This window comes from Pan paniscus, chromosome 4 (genome assembly GCF_029289425.2).
Source record: "Pan paniscus chromosome 4, NHGRI_mPanPan1-v2.0_pri, whole genome shotgun sequence".
Lineage (NCBI taxonomy): Eukaryota > Metazoa > Chordata > Mammalia > Primates > Hominidae > Pan > Pan paniscus.
Window position 1 is genome coordinate 136,902,254 of NC_073253.2, and position 24,620 is coordinate 136,926,873.

A 24,620-nucleotide genomic window follows, 5' to 3' on the forward strand; every position below is an offset into this window, starting at 1 on the left:
TAGTCTTTTGGTTCCCAGGTTTATTGACAATTACTCATCTATTTTTGACTCCCCGAGTCCCAGCTCCCAAACTCGCTGTCCCTACTCCAGGCTTCACGGTAGTCCCAGAATGTAGGAAGTGGGACAGGATAGACTTTAACATCACCCAGGCCTCTGGTTTCCGAAGCATTTTTTTTCTTTAATGCAGTAAAACCATTCCTTTAAAACCCAAAATCTCTCATGGAACCCCTACATATCAAATATATAAAGCAGGAGCTGCCCTTGTTCAGGGATAATATGTGGGGCTTATGGCTCTAAGAAACACAGTTTGACATTCACTGCTCTCCTTACTTCAGTTACCTCATGGTATAGATAAATGGGCGGGGCCCAGAGAGGGGCCATGACCTGTCCTGGGACACGCAGCCACTGAAGCCTTTAGTCCAGTGCTCCTTCCACAGCACCACACTGGATTCTGGAGTCTTTCCAGCCAGGGCAGAGGAAGCTGCAACAGTGCCATGATAAGAGCTTCTGGGTCTTCTGGTACCTACCCTCTCAGACTGCTGGTCCTAGGGTCATGTGAGGGGCTGGCTGGAGGGTGGACTGGAAGTGCATGGGGGTTGGGTGGGGAAGCCAGGTGTCTGTGTTGGAAGGCCAGTGGGGCTGGGGGATTGGGGGCTGGATGGCTGGGAAGGACTTCCCAGGCCTGCAGTGGTCTCTCCTTTCCTCAGGATGAGGCTGCTGAGCTCCTGGAGCAGCTGTTCCTCTAGGGACCCCCGTGCCTGGGGACCGCTCTTTGAAGGGGGGCCTGGAGGGGGCTCAGGTGGCCTCTCCTCCTGGCCAAGGGTGCTTGACTTGGAGAGAAAGGGTTGATCCAAGGACTTCTGGCTGGTGAGGGGGTTCTCTGGCTTCACTGTCCACTCCCGTGTGGTGGAGAAGGAGGTAGAAGTGTCCTGGATCAACTCAGGGAAGGCCCCTACTTCCTCATACACTGGCTCCTCGTACACAGGCTCCTCCAGCTCCTCTTGCTCCTCCACAGACCCCTGGGATGACTTCATTGGCTGGATGGGAATGGAATGGCAGGAGTGGGCACATAGTTAAAGTTACCAGATTATGAATCACTAACATTTACTGAGCTCTTCCTCTGGGCCAGATGCTGTAAAATACTTGGCATGTATGATACTGGAACAATCCTGTGCAGTGGGTTACACTACAAAAGAGTCAACTGAATGCAAAGGGGTTAAGTAAGTTGCCCAGCATCACATAATGAGTGAATGGTAGAGCTGGGGTTTGAACCCAGGTCTGTTTAACTCCAAAATGCATTCACTTCATCACTTTCCTTCTATTTCACAGATTCTGTGACAACTTTTTCCTTTTTTTTTTTTTTTTTTGAGACAGAGTTTTACTCTTGTTGCCTAGGCTGGAGTGCAGTGGTGCGATCTTGGCTCACTGCAACCTCCGCCTCCCAGGTTCAAATGATTCTCCTGCCTCAGCCTCCCAAGTAGCTGGGATCACAGGCATGCACCACCACACCCAGCTAATTTTGTATTTTTAGTAGAGACGGGATTTCACCATGTCGATTAGACTGGTCTTGAACTCCTGACCTCAGGGGATCCACCCACCTCAGCCTCCCAAAGTGCTGGGATTACAGGCATGAGCCACTGTGCCCGACCTTTCTCCTTTTATTACTGCATCTTACATCCCTCATTTTCCTCATTCTTTCTGGCCTCCTCTCTCTCTCTGTCCTGTCCCTCTCCCTCTCCCTTTTCCTCGCTCTCCCTCTCTCTCTCTCTCTCTCTCACACACACACACACACACTCTGATGGCCTACACACACACACACACACACACACACACACACCCTGATGGCCTACATGAGGCAAACAGCACACCTGGGGCTCAGGCAGCACAGAGGAATACAGGGTTGACAGACACACCGCTGGAGCAGGCACAATACTCACAAAGAACATGGACAGGGTCCTCCGGTTGTGTAGTCGCCGCTGGACACAGGTGGGGTGGGGACAAGGGGAGGGAAAGACATAAAGACACAGTGAGGACTAGCAACAGGAGACAGGGGTGGGGAATGGGGGTGAAGAAGGCAGAAGGGAGGGGGACAGTGAGCATAGGGTGGCACCAGGCTAGCAGGCACACCACTGCCTACTGCAATGTGACAAGGGCTACACGACAGGAATCAGGGGTTGGGGCAGGCTGGGGTGCCTTACCAGGGTCTGATTGGCAGAGAGGAGGGTGGCTCCACTGTCATCCCCACGGATAGGCAGCAAAGGCATAGTGCCAAACTTCTGACGGGCAAGGTCAGAGGAGGAATGGCGTCGTAAGACCACCGGCTGCTGGTCATCGTGCTGGTGGGAGCATGAGGGGTTGGCATCAGTGGGCATGAAAGGCACTGAGGAGGACAGCTGGGCCCCAGGGGGACCACAGACCCAGCCCTCAGCCTTTTCTTTCCCCTCACCTGGGCTTTAAGGATGCTGGTGGTCCAATCCCACATTTCATCCTCGTCAGTGCAGGACAAGTAGCTGGGGTGATCAGAATGGAATCAGAGGGAGAGAGAGGTCACAGCTATAGGAATGGAGCATACAAAGAGGGAAGAGAAAAGACAGGGTGCAGAGCTGGGCCAGAGGAGAAGCCAGGGCAGGAGGTACTCACAGGTGCATCTTCTCTAGTATCAATGTGAAGCCCCACCTGGGAGACAAAGAACAGTGATGGGGCAGTCAGAAAGGGCAGGGGGGTGAAGGCAGGAAGGCCCTGGAAGTGCGGGCTGGGGAAGAAAACTCACGGTGTTGGGGGCTTTAACTTCTTGCGGATTCCCAGGTAGACCTTGGCACCTTCCAAAGGCCACTCCCGTTCTGGTTTAGAGCTCTGAGAACAGAAACAGAGTCAGCGAGATCGAGAGATGAGAGATCATGGTTAATGAGGTCAAGACGTCATGGAAGCAATGGGGTCTGTGGTCACAGGGTCACAGAAGTCGGGGGCAGGGAAGCAATGAGATTGATGAGAGTATGGGCTGTGGAGTCAGAGGGTGGGTGCAGTCATGGCTTCTCTCCATGGCCACCCAGCATCCCACGCCTCTGGCCCCAGGGCCTCACTTTCTTCTCCTTGAGCAGCAGCAGGCAGCGGCCACGCAGCAGAAAGAACCTCTCCTGGAAGCGGCTTCCCAGCAAGCGGGGTGGCTCCTCACGACACCGCAACAGCCCCACCCGTGGGCTCTCACGTCGGATACCTGGGCATAGATGGGCAATCCTGGGTGGAGGATGCTAGGGGAGAGACCTGGGGGATGCTGGGCAGAGGAAGGAGGCTCACCTGTGAAGAGGCAGCCAGCTTGGGCCAGGGGGACTTTTTTCAAGAGCAGGGAGGCTGAGCAGGGCTCTGGGAGCTGGCACCATTGTAAGGCCTGCTCTAAGACCTTTTCCTTGGGATGCAGTGGCCGCTCTTAAGGGGAAAGGTGAGGGTTTATATATCAATCAGAATATCCATACTAAGCCCCCAGCTCTCACCAGTCATTCATTCATCCATTCAACTATCCAACCACAGACATTTATTTTTCACTGTCTCTATGCCAGGTACTGTGCTGGCCCTGGGATACGGTGGTGAGCATGATACACATGGCCTCCCTTCACAAAGCACACAGTCTAGTGAGGGTACAGACAAAAAAATAATTGCAGACAAATAATTGCTTTGCAAGAAACAATAAGCTGAGCAAGCAACAGGACAGCAACTGAGATAGGGTAGTCAGGCAAGACCTTTCAAAAGTGGCACTTGAAGATGAGACTCAGAGATCTGAAGGATTAGGAAGAGCAAGCCATGCTAAGATTGGGTGGTAGAAGATTTCAAGCATGACGAAATGCAAGAACAAAGGCTGGCAATCAGGAAAGATGTATTTGGGGAACTAAACAGCCAATGTAGCTACAGCAAAGAGGATAGATACGAGAACAGGTGATGTGAGATGAGGCATGGAGGACGCAGGGGCCAGACATTCAAGGCCATGTGGGCCATGGTAAGGGACTGGAATGATACTTTAAGTTCAATGGGAAGCCACTGAAGGGTTTTAACCATAGGAAGGATATGAGCTGATTTATGCTTGAAATATTCACTTGGCTGCTGCATGGAAAATGGATTGTAGGGAGGCAAGCATGGAACATTGTCCAGCTATCCCCTTTCTGGGGCCACACATTTTAGTGGTTACTGTTGACAGACAAAAACATAATGATGACTTCAACTAGGATGGTGGTAGCAGTGGAGATGGAGAGAAGTGATTGATTCTAATGGAATCGACAAGACTAGTTGGTGAGTTGGGTATGAAGATGACACAAAGGGAGGAGTCCCAGAGGACTCCCAGGTTTCTGGCCTTAATCACTGGGTGAATTGTGGTACCATTTACTGAGTTGGGAAAAACTGGAGAATGGCCTAGGCTTTTTTTTTAGGAAAGGGGACTAGACATCATCTAAATTGGTCTTAGATGTTTTACATTTGAGTTGCTTGTCAGAAGTGGAGGTGTTGAGTAGGCATTTGGATATGTGAGTCTGGAGCTGAGAGGAGAGATGTGGGCCAGATATACAAATTTGGGTGTCAGGTTATTAATGGCATTTAAAACCATGAGAATGGGTTAATTCATCCAAGGAGAAATGTAGATAGATGAGAGAAAAGGGCCTAGGATTGAGCCGTGGGTCTCTCCAACATTTGGAGTCTGGGCAAAAGAGGAAGAGAAGCTCCCTTTAAGGTAGAAGGTAAACTACGAGCTTGTGGGGGTCACTAAGGCCAAGATGGAAGAATACTGAGAAAGAGGGAGTGAGTCAACTGTGTTGAATGTCCCCTCGCATGGATGAGTGGATGAGTCCACTGTATTTGGTAACATGAAGTCACTGATGACCTTGACCACACAACCACACACACGCATATACACATGCATGAACACACAGGCGTGGTCATACTCACCCAGCTCCCCATGCTCGCGAATCTCAAAAGTCACCCACAAGTCCATCCCAGCTGCTGTCCCCCGCATCTCCAGTACCTGGTTAGTCAGCTCCTCAGCAGTCAGGGTTGGGGACACCTGGGGTCAGGGCAAGAGCAGAGAATCCATGCTGGTCAGGCTATTGCCCCTGGAACCTCACTATCCTCTTATTTCCCCTCCAGTCCCCTCAGGACCAACCTTCAGGGTGACACAGTTGTCTGGGAGCTGCTGCTCTATATAAACTTCCATGATGAGGTCTCCAGCCTGAGACAGCTGAGGGGAGGGGTAAAAAAGTCAGAAGGGCAAAAAAAGGGTGCAAAAGACATCAAAGTCAGAGGGTTCCTCGTGTTGCCTCATAAGTGACTCTTCCAACAAAGGTCTCCTCCCAACCCTAATGTCACTCAGGCTCTTAAAAGGGAGACCTCTGGGAGTGGCAGAACTGCATCTTTAGGCTGCATATGTACTTCCCAAGGCATCATAGTGGTTGGGAGGACAGATGTGGAGTCAGACTGCCTGGTCTCTGCCACTCGCTACAGGGTGACCTTGAATAAATGACCCGCTGAACCCGTTTATTTGAAAAAAATGAGACTACCTACTTCATGGAGTTGTATCATACTAACATGAGATTAGAGATGCTTGGAATATAGTAAGTCCTCAGCTATGTTTGCTATTATATTTATTATTATTATTCTCACTGCTTTGTCTGACTTTACTAACTCCTCCTTGGATCTCTTACACTTAGTAGTATGGTCTCACTTGATGTTCCCACAGAAAACCAAAACCAACTATCCAGTGCCAAGATTATCACCAGGAAGAATCCTCATGGTGGAACAAATGGAGCAAACCCTAACCAAACCCCACTCCCCAAAGCACTTCTCTCATTGGGTTCCCCCTGTCTCCCAAAGAGCTGAGTGCTAGCGTCCAGAAGGACAGGCTGGAAACTTCCTCAACTGGGCAGAAAGTCAGCTTCCTGTCCTGATGTCTCCTCCTGCCCCATTCAGGAGACTAAGGTCAGGACGAGTTACCTGCACATCCTTCCAGGTGGTGATAAGACTGACCTCCAAGTCAATCTGAGCTACCTGGTCAGAATCGATCTGTGAAAGAGCCAAAAGAGAGTGTTGGGGTGCTGGAAGAGGATCTGCCGGGAAGATCTCAAGGCCAAGGAGGACCTGTTTAAGAGGGCTGGAGGCCAGAAGAGCTAAGAACCAAGGGGGTGAGGATGTTGGAAGTGAAGTTGTGGGAGAAAAAGGCCCAGGGCTCTGGGAGGTAGTTCCTGGTATAGCTGGCCACCAGAGGCCTGGGCTGGGGGCTTGTTGGGGTGATCAGGATCCAGAGTCTCTGGGTCCTGCAAGGGTAGGGGAAAGGGGTTGTGGGTTAGGGGTCAGGAAAGCCTTACATCAAAGACAGAGATGTAGCCATCAATGAGCTCTTGCAGCACTCGCACCTCGTGCTCCCCTCGCCCATCCGTCTGGAACACGCTGGGTGCAAACAGCAGAGCCAAGTTCCGCGTGCACATCTGGTTTAGAGCCGCACATTTCTGCACCCTGCAGAGGGGTGCCACGGTCTTCATCAGTGTAGCCATTCATTCAGCAAACACTTATTGAGTCCCTATTGTATGCCTGGGCTAAGTGCTTGGAATACAGCAGTAAGATAATATTGGCCTCAAGGAGCTCCCAGTCTAGGGGAGACAGATAAGGCAAGAATCAGCAGACTTTTTATGTAAAGGGACAGATAGTAGACATTTTAGGCTTGCAGGACAGACAGTCTCTGTTGTAACTCTCAGCTCTGTTGCTGCATCATGAAAGGAGCTATAGAAAATATATACATGAATGGGTGTGGCTTTACACTTTATGTACAAAACTTTATTTACAAACATAGGCAATAAGCTGGATTTGGCCCATGGGCCTGTAGTTGACCAATCCCTATAATATAGTATATTTTTATTATTTATTTATTTTTATCTTTTGTAGAGATGGGATGTCTCACTATGTTACCCAGGCTGGTCTCCAACTCCTGGGCTCAAATGATCCTCCTGCCTTGGCCTCCCAACATGTTGGGATTACAGGTGTGAGCCACCACACCTGGCCCCTGTAATATAGTATAATCAGTGCAATACAGAAATGGCTTCTCCCCAGAATTGCTCAAAGGCCTGTCTCCCTAACAGATTGGTAAAGGTAGACGTGCATCTTATTCATTTTTGTGTTTCTTATATCTAACCCTTTCCCTGACATCGCATAATAAAACAAAATAATATTGATTGCTAACCATTTCTGAAGGCTTTTGAGATGCCGGATGTACTGGCATGTACTATAGTTAAGAATTTTATGAATCTTAACTCTTTTTGTTCTTTTTTTTTCCTTTTTTCTTTTCTTTTTTTTTTTTTTTTTTGAGACAAGATCTCCCTCTGTCACCCAGGCTGGAGTGAAGTGGTACAATCTTGGCTCACTGCAACCTCCACCTCCTGTGCTCAAGCGATTCTCGTGCCTCAGCCTCCTGAGTAGCTGAGATTACTGGTATGTACCACCACACCAGGCTAATTTTTGTATTTTTAGTAGAGGCTGGGTTTCACCATGTTGGCCAGGCTAGTCTCAAACTCCTGGCCTTAGATGATCCGCCCACCTCGCTTCCCAAAGTGTTGGGATTAGAGGCGTGAGACACCACGCGCCCAGCCTTCATTTAACTCTCTCATAAACTATGAGGTGGACATGATTCATTACATCATCCATTACTTCCTTTTAGAAATGAAGAAATTGAGGCCCAGAGAGAACAAGTAACTTACCCAAAGTCACACAGCTAGAATGACAGCACCAGATTAAAGCCTAGGTCTGCCTGATCCCTCAAATCCATTCTCTGAACCTTAGTGCTATGATACCTTCACTTAACAACTGTTTGTGGAATGAACAAATAAATGAATGAATGAATGAATGAATAAAAGTGCAGGGTCAGATTGAAGTGAGGAAGGGTCCTGCAGAGGGTCTAGCCATACTGACCGATAGAGATGCCCAATGAGGGTGGCCAGTGTGCGGCGGTTGACCCGCGGCAGGCAGCCAATCACATCTTTATATTTCTCCAGGCGCTGATTCTTCTGGGGCAGCTCTGGGGATGGAATGGAGGAGGGTTGGGGAGGACCCGGGAAGAAAGAGTGGCAGCTGGTATGAAAGGAGGGATTTTTAGACACAAATGCAGGATGGATGTGTCTCTGCCCCTTCCCACCTCCCCCTGAGCCAAGTCTCTGGATGATCCCCTAGGGTGGGAAGTGATGGGGAGGAGGGCTGCCAAACCATGGATTCTGGTGGGGGAAGGCAGAGATCCTGGTTGGGCCTTGGTTCTCAGGGATCTTAGGAATACCAGCAGCCTCCCTCCAGCGAGGCAGCAACCGTGCAGAGGTCACAGGGTCATCGAGCTCACGAAAGAAGCGTTTCAGTGTGTCAGTGACATCCTCCACAAAGTGCTCCCCTGGTCGGAGCTTCACCGACCGGGCATCCCGACGGAACTCAGCCAGGAGTCTCAGGCTGCGGGCACGAGCGCCCCCTTTCCGGTATACACCTTCCAGCCGGAGCCCTGAGGAGAGCCAGCCGTCTCTGCTCACCATGGTGCAAAGGCTACCACCACCCACCACGGCCCATCTGTGGCCTCCCTATGTGGTATGTGGCTGATGGGGGCATGGGATTCAGAGAGGAGGAGATCTATGCCTCCATGTTCTTGATTCTCAGGTCTCTGCTGGAGTCCTCATCCTCAGAAAGTCCTTCCCTGACCTCACTGTCACAAGTAACAACCCCCATCACACTGTATCTCCTCACCACTTTTATTTTTAAATAGCACTCTCTGAAATCACTTTATAGTCCATCCTCATTATCTGTGGATTCCATATCTGCACATTCTCCTACTTGCTAAAAGTTATTTGTAACCCCAAAATCAATACTTTTGGCATTTTCATCATCATTTATGAACAGAGTGAAGAAAAATTTAAGTTACCTCCCCAATGTGCATGTTCTTACTCTAAACAAGTGTATCCTTTTAATGGTATATTTACAGCCATATTTTTGTGCTTTTTGTTGGTGACTTCACTGTTTAAAATGGCCCAAGTATAGTGCTGAAATGCTGTCTAGTGTTTCTACGTGTGAGAAAGCTGTGACATGCCTTACAGAGAAAATACATGTGTTAGATTAGCTTGAGTTACAGTGCTGTTGGCCTTGAGTTCAGTGTTAACAAATCAAACAATATATATAAAATAAGGTCTCTTTACACAGAAAAACACATAAAACAAGGATACATATTGATCACTTGACTAAAATGTTATTGTAACCAGAGGCTAGCAGGAAGCTAACCCTGTATTTCCTCTGGGGCAGTGATTCAGTATTCACCAATTAAATGTTTGCAGTGACTTAGAGCATAACTACCACAGATAACAAGAACAGACTATGTTTGTTTTCTTATTTATTACCTAAGAGATTGGTAATAAATAAGCTTCCTAGGACCCTCCTAGGACCCACCGTGCTTACTGCCATATCCCCAGTGTCTGACACATGGTAGCAGCTCAACCAATGTATGCTGACTAAACAATGGTGGTGCAGGAACCTTGGAGGGGAGGGGATGAACACCCAGATTCTTTCTTTTTAATTGAGACGGAGTTTTGCTCTTTCACCCAGGGTGGAGTGAAGTGGTGCCATCTCAGCTCACTGCAACCTTACCTCACAGCAATTCTCCTGCCTCAGCCTCCTGGGTAGCTGGGATTACAGGCACCTGCCACCATGGCTGGCTAATTTTTGTATTTTAATAGAAACAGGGTTTCACCATGTTGGCCAGGCTGGTCTCAAACTCCTGACCTCAGGTGATCCACCTGCCTCGGCTTCCCAAAGTGCTGGGATTACACACTTGAACCACCACGCCCGGCCCCATATTCTTTCTTCAGGGCTTTCTCACTGGGCCTCTGACTTATTTCCTCCTTCTAACACGAGAGAGGCTGAGAAGAGGATAAGAATGTAGCGAGTGGGGGAGGTCACTGAACAAGGCCACTGCCAAGGCATGGAAAATGTTATTAGCCACTGACTTTCCATGTCCCATGACTAGTAACAATTATGTGTATGTTTGTGGAGGCACTGTTTTTTTCCTTACAGTCAGCCCTCTGTATCCATGGGCTCCACAACTGCAGATTCAACCGACATCAAAAATATTTGGAAAAAAACCCCAAGATAACAATATAACAACAACAAAATACAAATAAAAACAATACAGCATAACAACTATTTCCACAGCACTTGCATTGTATTAGGTATTATAAATGATCTAGGGATCTGCCCACCTTAGTTTTCTGTGAATTTTCCTTCTTAAGAGTCCAGCCTTCTAAAGAGGGTTCACAGGAGAAATAGATTCTTTTCGGTCCTTATTTAGGATAAAAAACTTACAAAGGGCCAGGTGCGGTGGCTCACACCTGTAATCCCAGCACTTTGGGAGGCCAAGGTGGGTGGATCACCTGAGGTCAGGAATTTGAGACCAGCCTGGCCAACATGGTAAAACTCCCCTGTACTAAAAATATAAAAATTATCCAGGTGTGGTGGGGCACGCCTGCAATCCCAGCTACTTGGGAGGCTGAGGCAGGAGAATTGCTTGAACCCGAGAGGCGGAGGTTGCAGTGAGCTGAGATCATGCCACTGCACTCCAGCTTGGGCAACAGAGCAAGACTCCATCTCAAAAAAAAAGCAAACAACAACAACCAAAAAAACTCACAAAGAATTATGGGGGCCACTTGCACAGCTGACCATTTAAGCCCAGAAAACCTCCCACACAGAATAATTCTGCTTAAAACTTCTGGAAATGTGCCGCACAGCTCAGCTCTCACCTCGCAGCTGCTCGCTGTTTGCCATGGCTCTGTGTCCTCAGTCACATTTTCAGTGCTCCTCCCCTACTCCACACTCTGACGAAACTTCTGAACACTTACTACATGCCAGGCCCTGCGCTCAAGGCTTGACAGGCATTGTCTCACTGTCACAATTATCCTGGAAAATGAGGACCGTTGGCCCCATTTTACAGATGATGGAACTGAGGTTCAGAAAAGCAAAGCAGCCTGCCAAGAGTCAAATGACCAGCTGGGGTCCAGCTGCAGTTTCTGGAGGCAAAGCTCTTCCAGGCTGTGCTCACGTTCCACCCTGGCTGTGCTCACGTTCTCCACCCCCTCATCACCCCCACCCCCCACCCCCATTGGCTCAGTACCAGCCAGTGCCTACTCACCATGCTGGGTAACAAAACTGATGCAGGCATCCACGATGATGGGGATGTCACCCCGGCTCATCTGCTGCTCCTGCAGCCCTGTGCCGCCCCCACCAGCCGCGCCCCCAATGGCTGCGTTCCATGCCGTGAAGTCCAGCCGGCCCTCTCCTTGCAGATACAGGGTCCTGAGACCCCAGAGGCCTGAATCAGAGCCAGCTCCGACAGGCCCAGATGCATGGGGACCAGACTTCCCAGAGCCACCAGCAGAGGGCAGCAACACCCAACCCAAATCATCCGGGAGCAAGGGAAGAAACTTTGAGGAAGTGGGCAATGGCCCAGCAGGCCAGGTTGCAGAGTATGGGCTCTGCTCCAGGAAGGGGAGCCCCAGGTCAAGGGCAGGGGCAATTTACCTTCCTGTCTCCACCAGGACCAAATGCTCTTTCTTATCTGGGGTGTCAGCTGCAGAAACCACACCTGGGAGGAGAATCAGTGGACATTTTCATGATTATCGTCTTCATTATAGAGACTATTATTTATTAAATGCTTAACGTGCATAGATGCCAGGCTAGGAGCATTACAAAAAACGTTCAGTTGAATCCTATGAGTTATGTACTATTATTCCCATTTTATAGGTGACACATTAATCTCAGAAAGTTTAAGTAACTTGCCCCAGATTACTTGCTATAAAATGGCAAGGCTGAGCACAAACCCAGGTCTCTTGTTTCCAAAGTCCTAAAATATTATCTTACATTGTTCCTCTTTTAGGAGAAAGGAAAGCAGTGAGGGTACCCAGTCCCCTCTCCCAGGACCCAACCAGCAAGTGATTCCAAATAATAATAATATTTATAGACCGGGAGCAGTGGCTCACTCCTGTAATCCCAGCACTGTGGGAGGCCAAGGTGGGTGGATCACCTGAGGTCAGGAGTTCAAGACCAGCCTGGCCAACATGGTGAAACCCCTTCTCTACTAAAAATACAAAAATTAGCTGGGCGTGGTGGCGGACACCTGTAATCCCAGCTACTTGGGAGGCTGAGGCAGGAGAATTGCTTGAACCTGGGAGGCGGAGGTTGCAGTGAGTTGAGGAGTTGAGATCATGCCCTTGCACTCCAGCCTGGGGGACAGAGCGTGACTCTGTCTCCAAAAAAAATAAATAAATAATAATAATAATAATAATAACATTTATTGAGCACTTAAAAAATGCTTGTCAGGCTCTGCGATACATGTTTTAGATGCATTACCCTATTTGAACCTCACTACAACCCTCTGAGGAAGGTGTTATTATTGTGCCCATTTTAAAGATGAGGAAACTAAGGCACAGAGAGGTTAAATAACTTGTCCAGGGATATACAGCTAGGAAGTGATGAAGGTGGGGTCTAAAGCTGGGCAGTTTCCCTTCAGAGCTTGTACCTGAAGCCACCATGTTCTGCTGTTTCCCATAAGAACCCCCAAATAATAAAGGTCTGCTTCCATGCACCCGCATGGCCACCCTTCATCCCTGTCCCCCTAAACCTCCCCGCTTACTGATCTCCTGTAGCCGCCGCAGATGCACCATGTCCTCAGGGGCTGGGGGGCCAGGGCCCGGCGCTGAGCACAGGAAGAGGTGGTCACCACGAAGGAGGCCAAACCCTGACAGCCAGAGACCAGGGGCCGGGGCTGTATGGGAGGGGGACCGCAGCCATAGGCGGCCCAGCCGCAGCAGCCCGGGACCCAGCAGCTGGTGGCAGCTCAGCGGGGAGAACCACTGTAGAGGCAGGGGGAGGACAGGAGAAAGGGGGATGGGGGAAGAGACAAGGAATAGGGGAGAGAAATGAGAGTGACCGGGGTAGCGAAAAGCAGAGAAAAACATGAAGAGAAAGCAGAAGAAAAGCAGGAATGAAAAGGGATGCGAGAGAGCAAAGGAGACAGCCAAGGAGGAGACATGAGATGGTTGGAGAAAGACAGGAAAGAAATTCAATTCAATTCAGTTTGCTCTCCCCAACATAAAGAAGACCCCTGTGTGGCAGCCTCATGCCCTTAATTGAGGTGTGGGTATAAGAAAGAATACTCATTCTTGTGCAGTGCCGTGATCATGGCTCACTGCAGCCTCGACCTCCCCCAGCTCAGGTGATCTTCCCACCTCAGCCTCCTGAGTAGCTGGGACTACAGGAGCATGCCATCACACCTGGCTAATTTTTTTTTACTTTTTTTGTAGAGATAGGGTTTTGCCATGTTGCCCAGGCTGGTCTTGAACTCCCACCTTGGCCTCCCAAAGTGCTGGGATTACAGACATGAGCCACTGCGCCCAGCCAAAAAGGCATACTCATTCTTTATAGCCAAAAATGCTACACCTGAAGACTCATAATGCCCTGGGAAATCCCACCACCCTAGGGGGCTGGGGAGAAGCTTCATAGAGGAAAGGATGTTTGAGGTCGACTGCAAAGCAGTGCTTCTCAAACTACCTGCAGTAAATTGCAGTAAAGGACCAGGGTTTTTTCCTTTTTCCTTCTTAAAGTCCCAAGCTGTCACTAACCAATAGTGTACTTTCTTTCTTTTTTTTTTTTTTGAAATGGAGTTTTGCTCTTCTCTCCCAGGGTGGAGTACAGTGGCATGATCTCGGCTCACTGCAACCTCTGCCTCCCGGGTTCAAGAGATTCTCCTGCCTCAGCCTCCCGAGTAGCTGGGACTATAGGCGCTAATGTCTGGCTAATTTTTTGTATTTTTAGTAGAGACGGGGTTTCACCATGTTGCATGGCTGGTCTCAAACTCCTGACCTCAGGTGATCCACCTGCCTCAGCCTCCCAAAGTGTTGGGATTAGAGGCATGAGCCACCACGCTCGGCCAGCACTGTATTTTCATTAAAAATAATAAAAGTGGCCAGGTGCGGTGGCTCAAGCCTATAATCCCAGCACTTTGGGAGGCCGAGGCAGGCGGATCACCTGAGGTCAGGAGTTCGAGACCAGCCTGGCCAACATGGTGAAACCCCATCTCTACCAAAAATACAAAAATTAGCCGGGCGAGGTCATGTGCGCCTGTAGTCCCAGCTACTCAGGAGGCTGAGGCAAGAGAATCGCTTGAACCCAAGAGGCGGAGGTTGCAGTGAGCCAAGATCTCTTCACCGCACTGTAGCCTGGGAGACAAGAGCGAAACTCCATCTCAAAAAGAAAATAATAATAATAATAAAAATGAGTTGCTAGAAAATCTGGATGAAAAAATGAAGAATACAACCCGACCCGCTTTTTTTTTTGAGACAGGGCCTCACTTAGGCTGGAGTGCAGTGGCATGTTCACAGCTCACTGTAGGCTCAACCTCTGAGGCTCAAGCAATCCTTCCACCTCAGCCTCCCCAGTAGCTGGGACTACAGGTGAGCACCATCATGCCTGGCTAATTCTTATTTTTTGTAGAGACAGGGTCCCAGGCTGCTCTCAAACTCCTGGGCTCAAGCAATCCTCCCTCCTCAGCCTCCCTAAGTGCTGGGAATTGCAAGTGTGAGCCACCACCCCTGGCCCAAGCCCTTTTTTAATAATTAGATTCAACACATAAAATTACTATGTCAAATTGCTATAAAATATTCTAAATGCTTACTCTCAAGTTCTGTGCTTATCCTATCATGGACCATAACACATAGTCCAGGGGCTAGTATGGTGTGACAGTCTTCACAGCACCCTCCGGGTAGCACTGCCTTAAAGGATGGGATAGCTTTTTGGAAAGTGTAGATAATAATGAGAGGAGACTTAAACCTGGTTGGGAGGGCCACGACAGAGCCCTGAAAAGATATGGAGACAATGTGTTAGTGTGAGGAGTTGTAGGAGACCTGGGAGAAGGGGGTCAAAAGCCAGAGCAGTGGAGCATTTCCCATACAGGAGTGCCGGATGCTGCAGAGATGACCTGGTGAGGCTGGGAGGCAGCCTTGGCCTTTGGAAATGGGAAGGCACTGGTGACCTGCCAGGTAGCAGTTCAGGAGGGCATGGGCAGAGGAGGGTAGCTGCAAGGGGTCAAAGGGGAACTGCAGGCTGCACACGACTTTCTGACGCATTGTCAGGAGGGAAAGGAAGGCACCAAGGTGAAAAGTTGAATATGGAACAGATCTTAGGGAAAAGCTGTCTTAGGATGGGAGAGACTGTCGTCATCATCGTCATCATCACTACCATCATTATTATTTCAACGCCCACATACTGAGGGCTTGCTGTGTGTGGGCCTCACATGTCATTTAATCCTCAACCCTAGGGGGTGAGTCTTTTACGCCCACCCTACAGATGTGGAAAAGCTCACAAGGCTGAGAGTTGTGAGACTCAAATCCCAGGATGTCTGACTCCAGGGCCTGAATTTTCAGTTTTGGGAATGGCATACAGGAGAGAGATACTGGCTTATCTAAGAATGGAGAAGCTGGGAAATATGAAGGTAGCTTTGCCTCTGGGCCTGCTGGAAAACTGGAGCAGAGGGTGGGTAGTGGGAATCAGAGCCAGCTTCTTCGTGGGAGGAGGCATTGGCACAGTGAGGTTTGGGCCGTGAGCTTTGCAGACAGAGGCCTGAATTTTAGTCCTGTGCTCTGCTGCCTCCTAGCTCTGTGACCTTGACCAAGTGAATTCGTAAACTCTAAAACTCAGTTTCCTTATACTTAAAACCTCACCTCAGAGAGTGGTTGTGAAAATTAAATGAGATATCGAGTGGGCAGTGCTTAACACAGGGCCTGGCACAGAATATGTGCTCAGTCACCCTTAGCTGTTAGTGGAAGAAGTGGCTGTAGGAATAAGAGAGGAGAAGATGGGAGCACGTGGGGACAAGGAAAGCATGAGATGCTGCAGAGGGCGCTCTCCTGTCTCACCTTGCCCACAGCACTAGTCCAGGCCTCCAGACTGTCAGCTCCATCTGTGCCAAAATGCTGGATCCTCCCTCCAGTGAGGATGAGCTCAAAGGAAAAGGGGAACCTGGAGAGAAGATGAGGTCAGGGAGGAGAATGGGACCAATGAGGGGGCTGTCAGGCTGGAGGCTGGGAAGAGAAAAGGGGGAAGCTCGGTGGTCACAGAAGGGCTATTACCTGTCAAGGTCACCTGGGTCAGTGGGTGGGGGGCTCACACCCAGACATACAATATCCTGGGGCTGTATGAGGCTGAGGGGTTCAGGGCTGTTTTCCGATGCAAACATTTCCAGAGCTGCTCCCAGCACACACCAAAGGCGCGGGGGAGCTAAGGCAGAGGGAGATAGTCAGGGGGCAGCAGACCTCTGCCCCCACTGTCATAGTTCCAATTTACCAGATATTTATTCTGTGCCAAGCCCTTTGCCCATATATGATCCCATGTAATCTTCACAATAACCCTATGAGGTGTTATACTCAGTCCTGTTTTGCAGATGGGGAAACTGAGGCTCAGCTTCAGTAGCTTGCCCAAGACACATAGGTAGGAAGTAGCAGAGCTGGGATTTGACCCAGACAGTCTGACTTCAGAACAGATGCTCTTAACTATCACCCAATGCTGCCACTTGGCATGGTCCCTCTCTCACCCCCAGGACCCCAGCCCATTCCCGGGCATGGCCCCACTTTCCCATCCCAGCCCTCTCCTCTTTGTCCCTCTGCAGTACCCTCACACCCATCCACTTTCTGTCCCTGTATCCTCCCATCCCTTGGCTCCCCCTCACCATCCCGGCCCCTGCGAGGGGGTGAGGGTCCAGCTTTGTTGCTGACGGGACTGCAGTACAGGAAGCCGCTGTAAGTAGCAGGCACCACCACCTCATTGTACACACCAGGGGAGGGGTCTGCAAGGGGAAGGGGAAGTAGTCAGGTCAACCAAGTGCAATGGGATAACCTGACCCCCTCTGGGGAAGGGATGAAATGGAGAAAGACAGTGGGACCTGACTCCACTGGCAGCACAGCCAAGTAGAGCCCAATGGAGCTGGATCCCTCACTACCCAGATTGCAGAAGAGAGAGGCAGGGGGTAATGAGACAGGGAGGCCTCTGGCCCAGCCCCTGCCCACTGCCTCTCCCTACCAGCCAGCCAACCAGGCTCTTAGCTCTGGGTGAGCACCTCAGGGCATGTACCATCCTGCAAGGGTCTCAGCCCCCTGGCCTGACCAATGGAGATGAGTGTCACTAAGCTGATCACTTCTTTGAGAGATCACACTGTCTCCAGGGAGACTAGCCCTGACCTATGGGTCGGCCCTGTCAGGGGTGGACCAGCACTAGCACCTGGAACACCCAGACCCTCCCCAGCCATGACCGTCATCAGCTATCACATGACATCAGGAGATAGGCCCTGGAGGATCTGAGGGTTTGGGAAACTGCCCAGGCTGGGCCATTGTGATCAGCTAATTGGGGCCCCTTGGAAGAACTGAATCATAGGTTGGGTCTGAGAATTCCTGTAGGGGAAAGAGGAGGCACTTGGGGGAATGACCTGAGGGCAAGAGGCCAGGGCAGCTGCCATCAAGGGCTGGGGGGAACCAGGGCTCCTCGTCTTCAAAGGCCTCAACACAGAGGAGCTGGGTCATGTTCTTCAGCAGGTTGGGTCCTGCCACAGCTGCACACAGTGCCTGCAGGGAGGGAAGGGCCTCTGTCAGCCCCAAATCCCAAACTGAGAGCACTGGGGACAGTCGTATTATCACTAAAAACAGTCCCCACCACCCAAGTCTAGGCATTCCAACTCCAGAGAGTGTTTCCTGACCCCCCCACCCCAGATCACCCCCGCTTTGTCCCTCCTACCTGGAGAAGCTGGCTATGATCTGGGTACTGAGGGTGGGGCTTCCGGAAGAGACCCAGACGGTACTTTCGGGAGATGAACTCTCCCCGGGGGCCAGGGGTCGCATCTGGATGTAGTCCCTCACCTGGGGGTAGGGTCCCTGCCCAGAAGCGGTTGGCACGATCATTTCCCAGGACAATGAACAACTGTGGGATGACAAGGGACAAAGGCAGGTGACAGGAACTCAAGAGTCCTCAGATGTTCCATTCCTGTCCCCAGGCTGGCCCAAGGCCTGCTTCTGGACGCTCCCTGCTACCCCTCCCACCTTCTCCCTCTTCTGCCCGCTCACCTGTACTATCTCATTACTCCAGACACTCGTGTCCAGCTTCAGGCTCTGCACCTTGGAGATTCCGGAACCCAGGGCCCGGTGCTGACCTGTGAGGGTGTGAGGGTGTGTGAGGGTGTGAGGGGCATGTGGCACGGGTACCCTGAGCCCTCTAGTCCCAGCCCTCCTGTTCCCCACATGGGCTTGAGGCCATTCCTCACCTGCACACTGCTTGCAGATGACCACCCCCAAATTGACAGCAGCCCAATCTGGGTGGGAGGACCCACAGTCCGCACAGTGCCGGTTGGCCCGATTAGACCAGATCTTCTCAGCCACCTCGTAGTCAGACAGGGTCTCGGTTACTGCTTCCTGCAGAGCGGCCGCCCAGCTCTGCCGAGCACCCCCAGACTCGGCTGTGAAGCTGAGGGGTGGACAGCCAGTCCGTGGGCATGGACCTACCTGCCATGTCCCATCCCCCTGGCTCTTCCTGCAGGAGCCACCACAGGCCACACCTGGGGCAGCCCAGACCCTTCTGACATCTTGACCTAGCTCACTGGACTACCATCTGTGCATACCCTCTGACGTCCTACTGAAGAGGCCTCTAGTCCTCTGCACCCTTGTGCCTCCCGCAAAAGTCCCCCAGCCTTGCCTCCCACTGGCCCAGGCCCCACCTGAAGCAGCGATGGGGTGTGAGCAGGTCAAAGCTTCGACTCTTGGTCTCCCGGACGCTGCAGCCCTGCAGTTCAATGAAGCAGATCCCGATGCCCAGAGAGAAGGCCTGGTGGGGTCAGGGGGTGGGCATCATGAGGTGCCAGAAGGGACTAGTTCAGGCCCCTCAGCCCTGACCCGGCTCTCCTCACCTGCTCACTCTTGTACAGTGCCAGCTCTCCAGGGCTCAAGGCAGCAAACACCTTGGCCTTGTGTCCACGCAGCTCCAGCATGCCCGTGCGGAGGGGTCGGGGTGGTTGGGGGGGCCGGGGGTGGCCCAGGAGGCGCTGCTCCTTCAGACAGGACTGCAGCGTGGAGCACCACATGTCCCGCTGAGCTGGTGGGGATGGAGAAGCAGGTCAGTGGCTGTTGCTCACACAGCCTCCCTCCCTCCTGCCCTGACTCAGGGGGCTGTGGCCCTCACCCTCGCTCTCTGTGCGGAACACGAACACCCTCTGGCCGGTGATGACCTGGAACTTGTTGTCCTTGCTGCTGCGGGTCATCTCAATGGCAGTCAAAGGTATCACACCCTTAGGGAAGGGGTCCTGGAGAGAGAGAGTTCAATGACCCATGAGGACAGGAACTGAGCCATGTGTGCCAGCCCCTGGGTCCTGCCCCAGATTTTATAAGATTGGCATTAAATCCACAAGCAGTGGGTACAGCTGCTAAGCCAGCTACTTTAAATGCTGACATCAGTCATGCAGTCACTGCCCCCACCCACACACAATGGACTTCCCTCCTTCCAATTCTGAGCCCCTCTCAGCCCTCCCTCTCCCTCATCTCCATGTCGTCACATCTCCCAGCCCCCCACCTTGTCACTGCCAAAGTACATCAGACTCCTCCCATTGAACTGCACAAAGCGTCTCTGGAAGACATAGTTTCTGAGGAAGGAAGGAGCCAAGATCAGTGTTTGAGGTTGCATGGGGTTAGGGGGATCATAGGGTCTGGGGGCACTTTCCCACGCAACCACCTCCCAGCCTCTCTTTTCTCCCTCCCTTCCCCTCCCAGCACCCACCCCTGAGGGGAGAGCTTGTCTAGCCAGCCACTGAGCAGGGGCGTGAGGCGGTCTGCCGTGAAGGAGAAGCTGGCATAGGGTGAAATGAGGTCATCACTGGTCTCCTCTGTTTCCAGGGTGGGCGATAAGAGGGTGGAGTCTCCAGGTAGCTCAAGGCTGGCATAGCCAGCATCCTCCCGTGCCTCCAGATCCTGTCTGCTGAGCCTTGTGGGGGCCAAGACAGGGAGGGACACACATTAGACAAGTACCCCGGACACCCTCTTTGTACTTTCTCCATCCTACTCACATCACCTAAGAATAGCATGCCTGGCAGGTACTGGATCTGATTTTCTTTTCTTTTTCTTTTCTTTTTTCTTTTTTCTTTTTTTTTTTGAGATGGAGCTTCGCTCTTGTTGCCCAGGCTGGAGTGCAATAGCGCAATCTCGGCTCACTGCAACCTCCACCTCTCGGGTTCAAGCGATTCTCCTGCCTCAGCCTCCTGAGTAGCTGGGATTACAAGAATACGCTACCACGCCTGGCTAATTTTGTATTTTTAGTAGAGATGGGGTTTCTCCATGTTGGTCAGGCTGGTCTCGAACTCCTGACCTCAGGTGATCCACCCGCCTTGGCCTCCCAAAGTGTTGGGATTACAGGCGTGAGCCATCGCGCCCAGCCTCTTTTGAGACAGGGTCTCTCTCTCTCTCTCTCTGCTGCCCAGGCTGAGTGCAGTGGTGCAATCATGGCTCACTGCAGTCTCAAACTTCTGGGCTCAAGGGATCCTCCCACCCTGAGTAGCTGGGACTACAGGCATGTGCTGGCCACCACACCTAGCTAATTTTTTATTTTATTTTTAGTAGAGATGAGGTCTCGCTATGTTGCCCAGGCTGGTCTCAAACTCCTGGGTTCAAGTGATCCTCCCACCTCGGCCTCCCAAATTGCTGGGGTTACAGGTGTGAGCCACTGTGCTCAGCCTGGATCTGCTTTTCAAACAGGGGAATAGGGAGGTTCAGAACCCTTAAGATTGGCATGGAGCTGCTTTCCTGAGCATACTTGGAATTTTTATTGGGAAAATTTCAGTCCATCTTCTTTGCCGTTAGTATGACTTGGATGGAAAAGACCGGGAAGGGCTGTGTAGATGGCTCCCTGTCATGGTTGCCCATGGCTAATCAATATGTCTTGACTCTTTGTCCAAAATGTTCTTGACCTCTCCCTGGACCAAGGACCAAGTTCCCATCAACTCTCACCAGGGTGATGCAAATTCCCTAACTGGCCATCTGCTTTCATTCTTGCCCTCCCTCCCACACTTATTCTCCCACAGGCACCAAAGTGTTCTTTTACAAATGCAGATGAGACCATTTTACTCCCTTGCAGGAAGCCCTTCAATAACGTCCCATTTGCACTTTGGTTAAACCCAAATTCCAATGGGCTGCGAGAACTTGTACGGTGAGGCCCGTAGGCCACTCCCCTGACTGCATCCTGTGTTGCCCTGGCCCTTGCTTATAGCCACATTCTCCTCCATGTTTCAGAGCCTTTGCACACGCTCTTCCCTCTACCTAGAACTTGCCTCCTTCCATGCTTCCCTGGGCTGCTTTTTCTCATCCTTCAGGTCTTTGCTTATGTCATCTTCTCAGAGAGGCCTCCCTTAACTAATCTGAGTAGATTCCTCTATTATTCTCTGTCACTTTCCAGGGGTTCTCAACCTCAACAGCACAAAATCACTTGGGAAACATTAAAAAATATCAGTACATGGGCTCCACACCAGACACTTAAATGTGAATCTCTGGGAGAGGGCCCAGGCACTTATAGTTTTAAAAGTTCCTCAGCCTAAAAAAAATAAAATAAAAAACAAAAAAGTCTGGGCGTGGTGGCTTATACCTGTAATCCCAGCACTTTGGGAGGCCGAGTCGGGCAGATTACAAGGTCAGGAGTTCAAGACCAGCCTGGGCAATATGGTGAAACCCCGTCTCTACTAAAAATACAAAAAACAATTAGCCAGGTGTGCTGGCGGGCGCCTGTAATTCCAGCTACTTGGGAGGCTGAGGCAGGATAATTGCTTGAACCTGGGAGGCGGAGGTTGCAGTGAGCAGAGATCAAGCCACTGTACTCCAGCCTGGGCAACAGAGCGAGACTCTGTCACACACACAAAAAAATTTCCCCAGCCTATGATACAGCTAATGTTGAAAACTGCTACTGCAGCCTCTGTTTCCTACTTCACTGAGAAATTGAAGTAATCAGATAAGAACCCCCACAGACTCCCAGTGCCATGTTTACCCAATTTCACGCACATATTCTGCCTTCCTCCTGTGACTATAATAAACACTGGTGTCTAAAGCCAGACCCTCCTCTGTGCCCTTAATCCTATTCCTCTCACCTACACAATCACTTAGACATCCCTCACTCTCCTCTCCCCTACATAACTGTCCCTCCCTACCAGATCATTCCTATTCACCTACAAACCTACATAACATTGCATCCAATAAAAAACTCTTGTTGGACAGGTACAGTGGCTCACGCCTGTAATCCCAGCACTTTGGGAGGCCAAGGCAGGCGGATCACGAGGTCAAGAGGTCGAGACCATCCTGGCCAACATGGTGAAACCCCGTCTCTACTAAAAGTACAAAAATGCTGGGTGTGGTGAAGTGCACCTGTGGTCCCAGCTACTTGGGAGGCTGAGGCAGGAGAATCACTTGAACCCAGGAGGCAGAGGTTGCAATGAGCCGAGATCACGCCACTGCACTCCAGCTTGGGTGACAGAGCAAGACTCCGTCTCAAAAACAACAAAAAAACTCTTTTCTTGACTCAACTTCCTCTAGCAACAATAGTTCCAACTCTCTGCTCTTCTTTGCGGAAAAATTCCTCAAAAGACACTGTCTGTACTTTTCTATTCTCTCTTAAAACCCACTCTGATCGAGCTTTCACCCCATCACTCTGAGACTGTACTTGTCAAGATCCCCAGTGACCTCTAATTCCAAGGGTCAATTCTAAGTCCTATCATACTCAGCAGCAGACCCCTCAGCAGCGTAGGACACAGCTGGCCTCTCCCTTCTTCTCCTACATTTTCTTCACTTTGCTCCTATGACATCACATTCTCCTGGCCTTCTACTTTGCTATTTCTCTTCTGTCCATTTTGCAGATTCTTCCGCTTCTCCCAAACCTCTAGATATGGGAGTGCACGAGGGCTTTGATCTTGGTCCTCTTCTCTATCTGCACTCACTCACAGCTCTATGCACCCATCTAAGTGCTGACAACTCTCAAGTTTAGGTCTCCAGCTCCGACCTCTCTCTAGACTCTAAGCTCGTCTACCCAGTGGTCTATTTTTCACCTCTTGTTGGAGGCATAACTTACACCTCAAATTCAACACGTCCAGAACTGCACTCCTAATCTACCCTCACCTCCCAGCTGCCTGAACACAGTCTTCCCCATCTCAGACCACGGCGGCTCCAGGAACTTTCAGGTGCTCAGGACAGTGCTATCCAGCAGAAGTTAATGCGAACCAAGTATGTAATTTTAAACTTTTCAGTAGCCACGTTTAAAAAAATTAAAAGAAACAGGTGAAATTAATTTTGATAATATATTTTATTTAACCCAATATATCCTAAACATTAACATTTTAGTATGTAATCAACATAAAAATTACTATTTTTTACTACATAAAAATTCTGTAATCAACATAAAAATATAAACATAAGATAATTTATGTTTATATTTGTTATATTCATCCAGTATTGCTTTTTCTCATATTAAGTCTTTGAAATCTAGCAGGTGTTTTACATTTATTGTGCATCTCAAAGGATACTAGCCACATTTCATAGGCCCAGTAGTCACGTGTGGCTAATGGCTACCATACTGGTCAGCACCAGCTCAGATGGAAGCCCTCAAAGTCATTCTTGACTGCTCTTTTTTTCTCACATCCCAAGTTAATCTGACAGTTTGCCTTCAAAATAAAGCCACTTCTCATCATCTCCACTACTATCACTACACTCTGAGGTCTCTCACCTACATTACTGCAAAAACCTCCCCACTGGTCTCTCTGCTTCTCCTTTGGCCCCCTACAGACCACTCCCAACATAGCAACCAGGCGGATCCCTTTATAAAGTCAAAACCCCTCAATGGCTTCCCATTTCACTTAGAGTAAAAGCCAAAGTCCCTTATCTGGCCTCTTGTTTTTGTTTTTTTGGTTTTGTTTCGTTTTTTGTTTTTGTTTTTGTTTTGAGACAGGGTCTCACTCGGTTGTCCAGGATGGAGGGCAGTGGCATGATCTTGACTTACTGCAACCTCCGCCTCCCGGGTTCAAGTGATTCTCCTGCCTCAGCCTCCCTAGTAGCTGGGACTACAGGTGTGTGCCACCACCCCCAGCTATTTTTTTTTTTTTTTTTGAGACGGAGTCCTGCTTTGTTGCCCAGGCTGGAGTGCAGCGGCACGACCTTTGCTCACTGCAAGCTCCGCCTCCCGGGTTCACGCCATTCTCCTGCCTCAGCCTCCTGAGTAGCTGGGACTACAGGCGCCCACCACCACGCCCGGCTATTTTTTTGTATTTTTAGTAGAGACGAGGTTTCACCATGTTGGCTAGGCTGCTCTCAAACTCCTGAACTCAGGTGGTCCGCCAACCTTGGCCTCCCAAAGTGCTGGGATTACAGGCATGAGCCACTGTGCCCGACCCTTATCTGGCCTCTTTTACCTCTCTGACTTCATCTCCTGCCATTCCTCCCACCGTGGCCCACCTGCCCCAGCCAAGATGGCCTGGCCTCCTCACTGCTCCTGGATCCCCTTGGGCACACACCCGCCTTGAGGCCTCTGTT

The 24,620-nt window shown here is 50.5% G+C and overlaps 1 protein-coding gene across 5 annotated transcripts in view; it reads right to left on the reverse strand.

The window, feature by feature from the left end:
* Positions 1–3: 3 nt before the first annotated feature.
* Positions 4–24,620, reverse strand: part of ARAP3 (ArfGAP with RhoGAP domain, ankyrin repeat and PH domain 3) — a 28,517-nt gene continuing 3,900 nt past the window's right edge. For 2 of the 5 annotated variants that reach the window (XM_034960673.3, XM_034960670.3), the window contains exons 5-33: positions 19,843–20,046; positions 19,639–19,708; positions 19,252–19,372; positions 18,980–19,164; positions 18,791–18,897; positions 18,341–18,540; positions 18,144–18,229; positions 17,818–18,000; positions 17,513–17,648; positions 16,760–16,876; positions 16,164–16,311; positions 15,951–16,053; positions 12,671–12,890; positions 11,560–11,623; positions 11,171–11,334; positions 8,291–8,503; positions 7,933–8,038; positions 6,339–6,486; positions 5,968–6,036; positions 5,141–5,215; positions 4,927–5,041; positions 3,295–3,423; positions 3,081–3,214; positions 2,771–2,853; positions 2,641–2,676; positions 2,447–2,510; positions 2,199–2,336; positions 1,938–1,976; positions 4–1,037 (exon numbers count right to left, since the gene is read on the reverse strand). In XM_034960673.3, coding sequence (XP_034816564.2) covers positions 552–1,037; positions 1,938–1,976; positions 2,199–2,336; positions 2,447–2,510; positions 2,641–2,676; positions 2,771–2,853; positions 3,081–3,214; positions 3,295–3,423; positions 4,927–5,041; positions 5,141–5,215; positions 5,968–6,036; positions 6,339–6,486; positions 7,933–8,038; positions 8,291–8,503; positions 11,171–11,334; positions 11,560–11,623; positions 12,671–12,890; positions 15,951–16,053; positions 16,164–16,311; positions 16,760–16,876; positions 17,513–17,648; positions 17,818–18,000; positions 18,144–18,229; positions 18,341–18,540; positions 18,791–18,897; positions 18,980–19,164; positions 19,252–19,372; positions 19,639–19,708; positions 19,843–20,046 — 3,943 coding nt within the window. In that variant the 3' untranslated portion in view covers positions 4–551. The remainder of the gene's footprint in view (positions 1,038–1,937; positions 1,977–2,198; positions 2,337–2,446; positions 2,511–2,640; positions 2,677–2,770; positions 2,854–3,080; positions 3,215–3,294; positions 3,424–4,926; positions 5,042–5,140; positions 5,216–5,967; positions 6,037–6,338; positions 6,487–7,932; positions 8,039–8,290; positions 8,504–11,170; positions 11,335–11,559; positions 11,624–12,670; positions 12,891–15,950; positions 16,054–16,163; positions 16,312–16,759; positions 16,877–17,512; positions 17,649–17,817; positions 18,001–18,143; positions 18,230–18,340; positions 18,541–18,790; positions 18,898–18,979; positions 19,165–19,251; positions 19,373–19,638; positions 19,709–19,842; positions 20,047–24,620) is intronic. The other 3 variants (XM_063604641.1, XM_034960671.3, XM_034960672.3) reach the window with 2 other exon arrangements.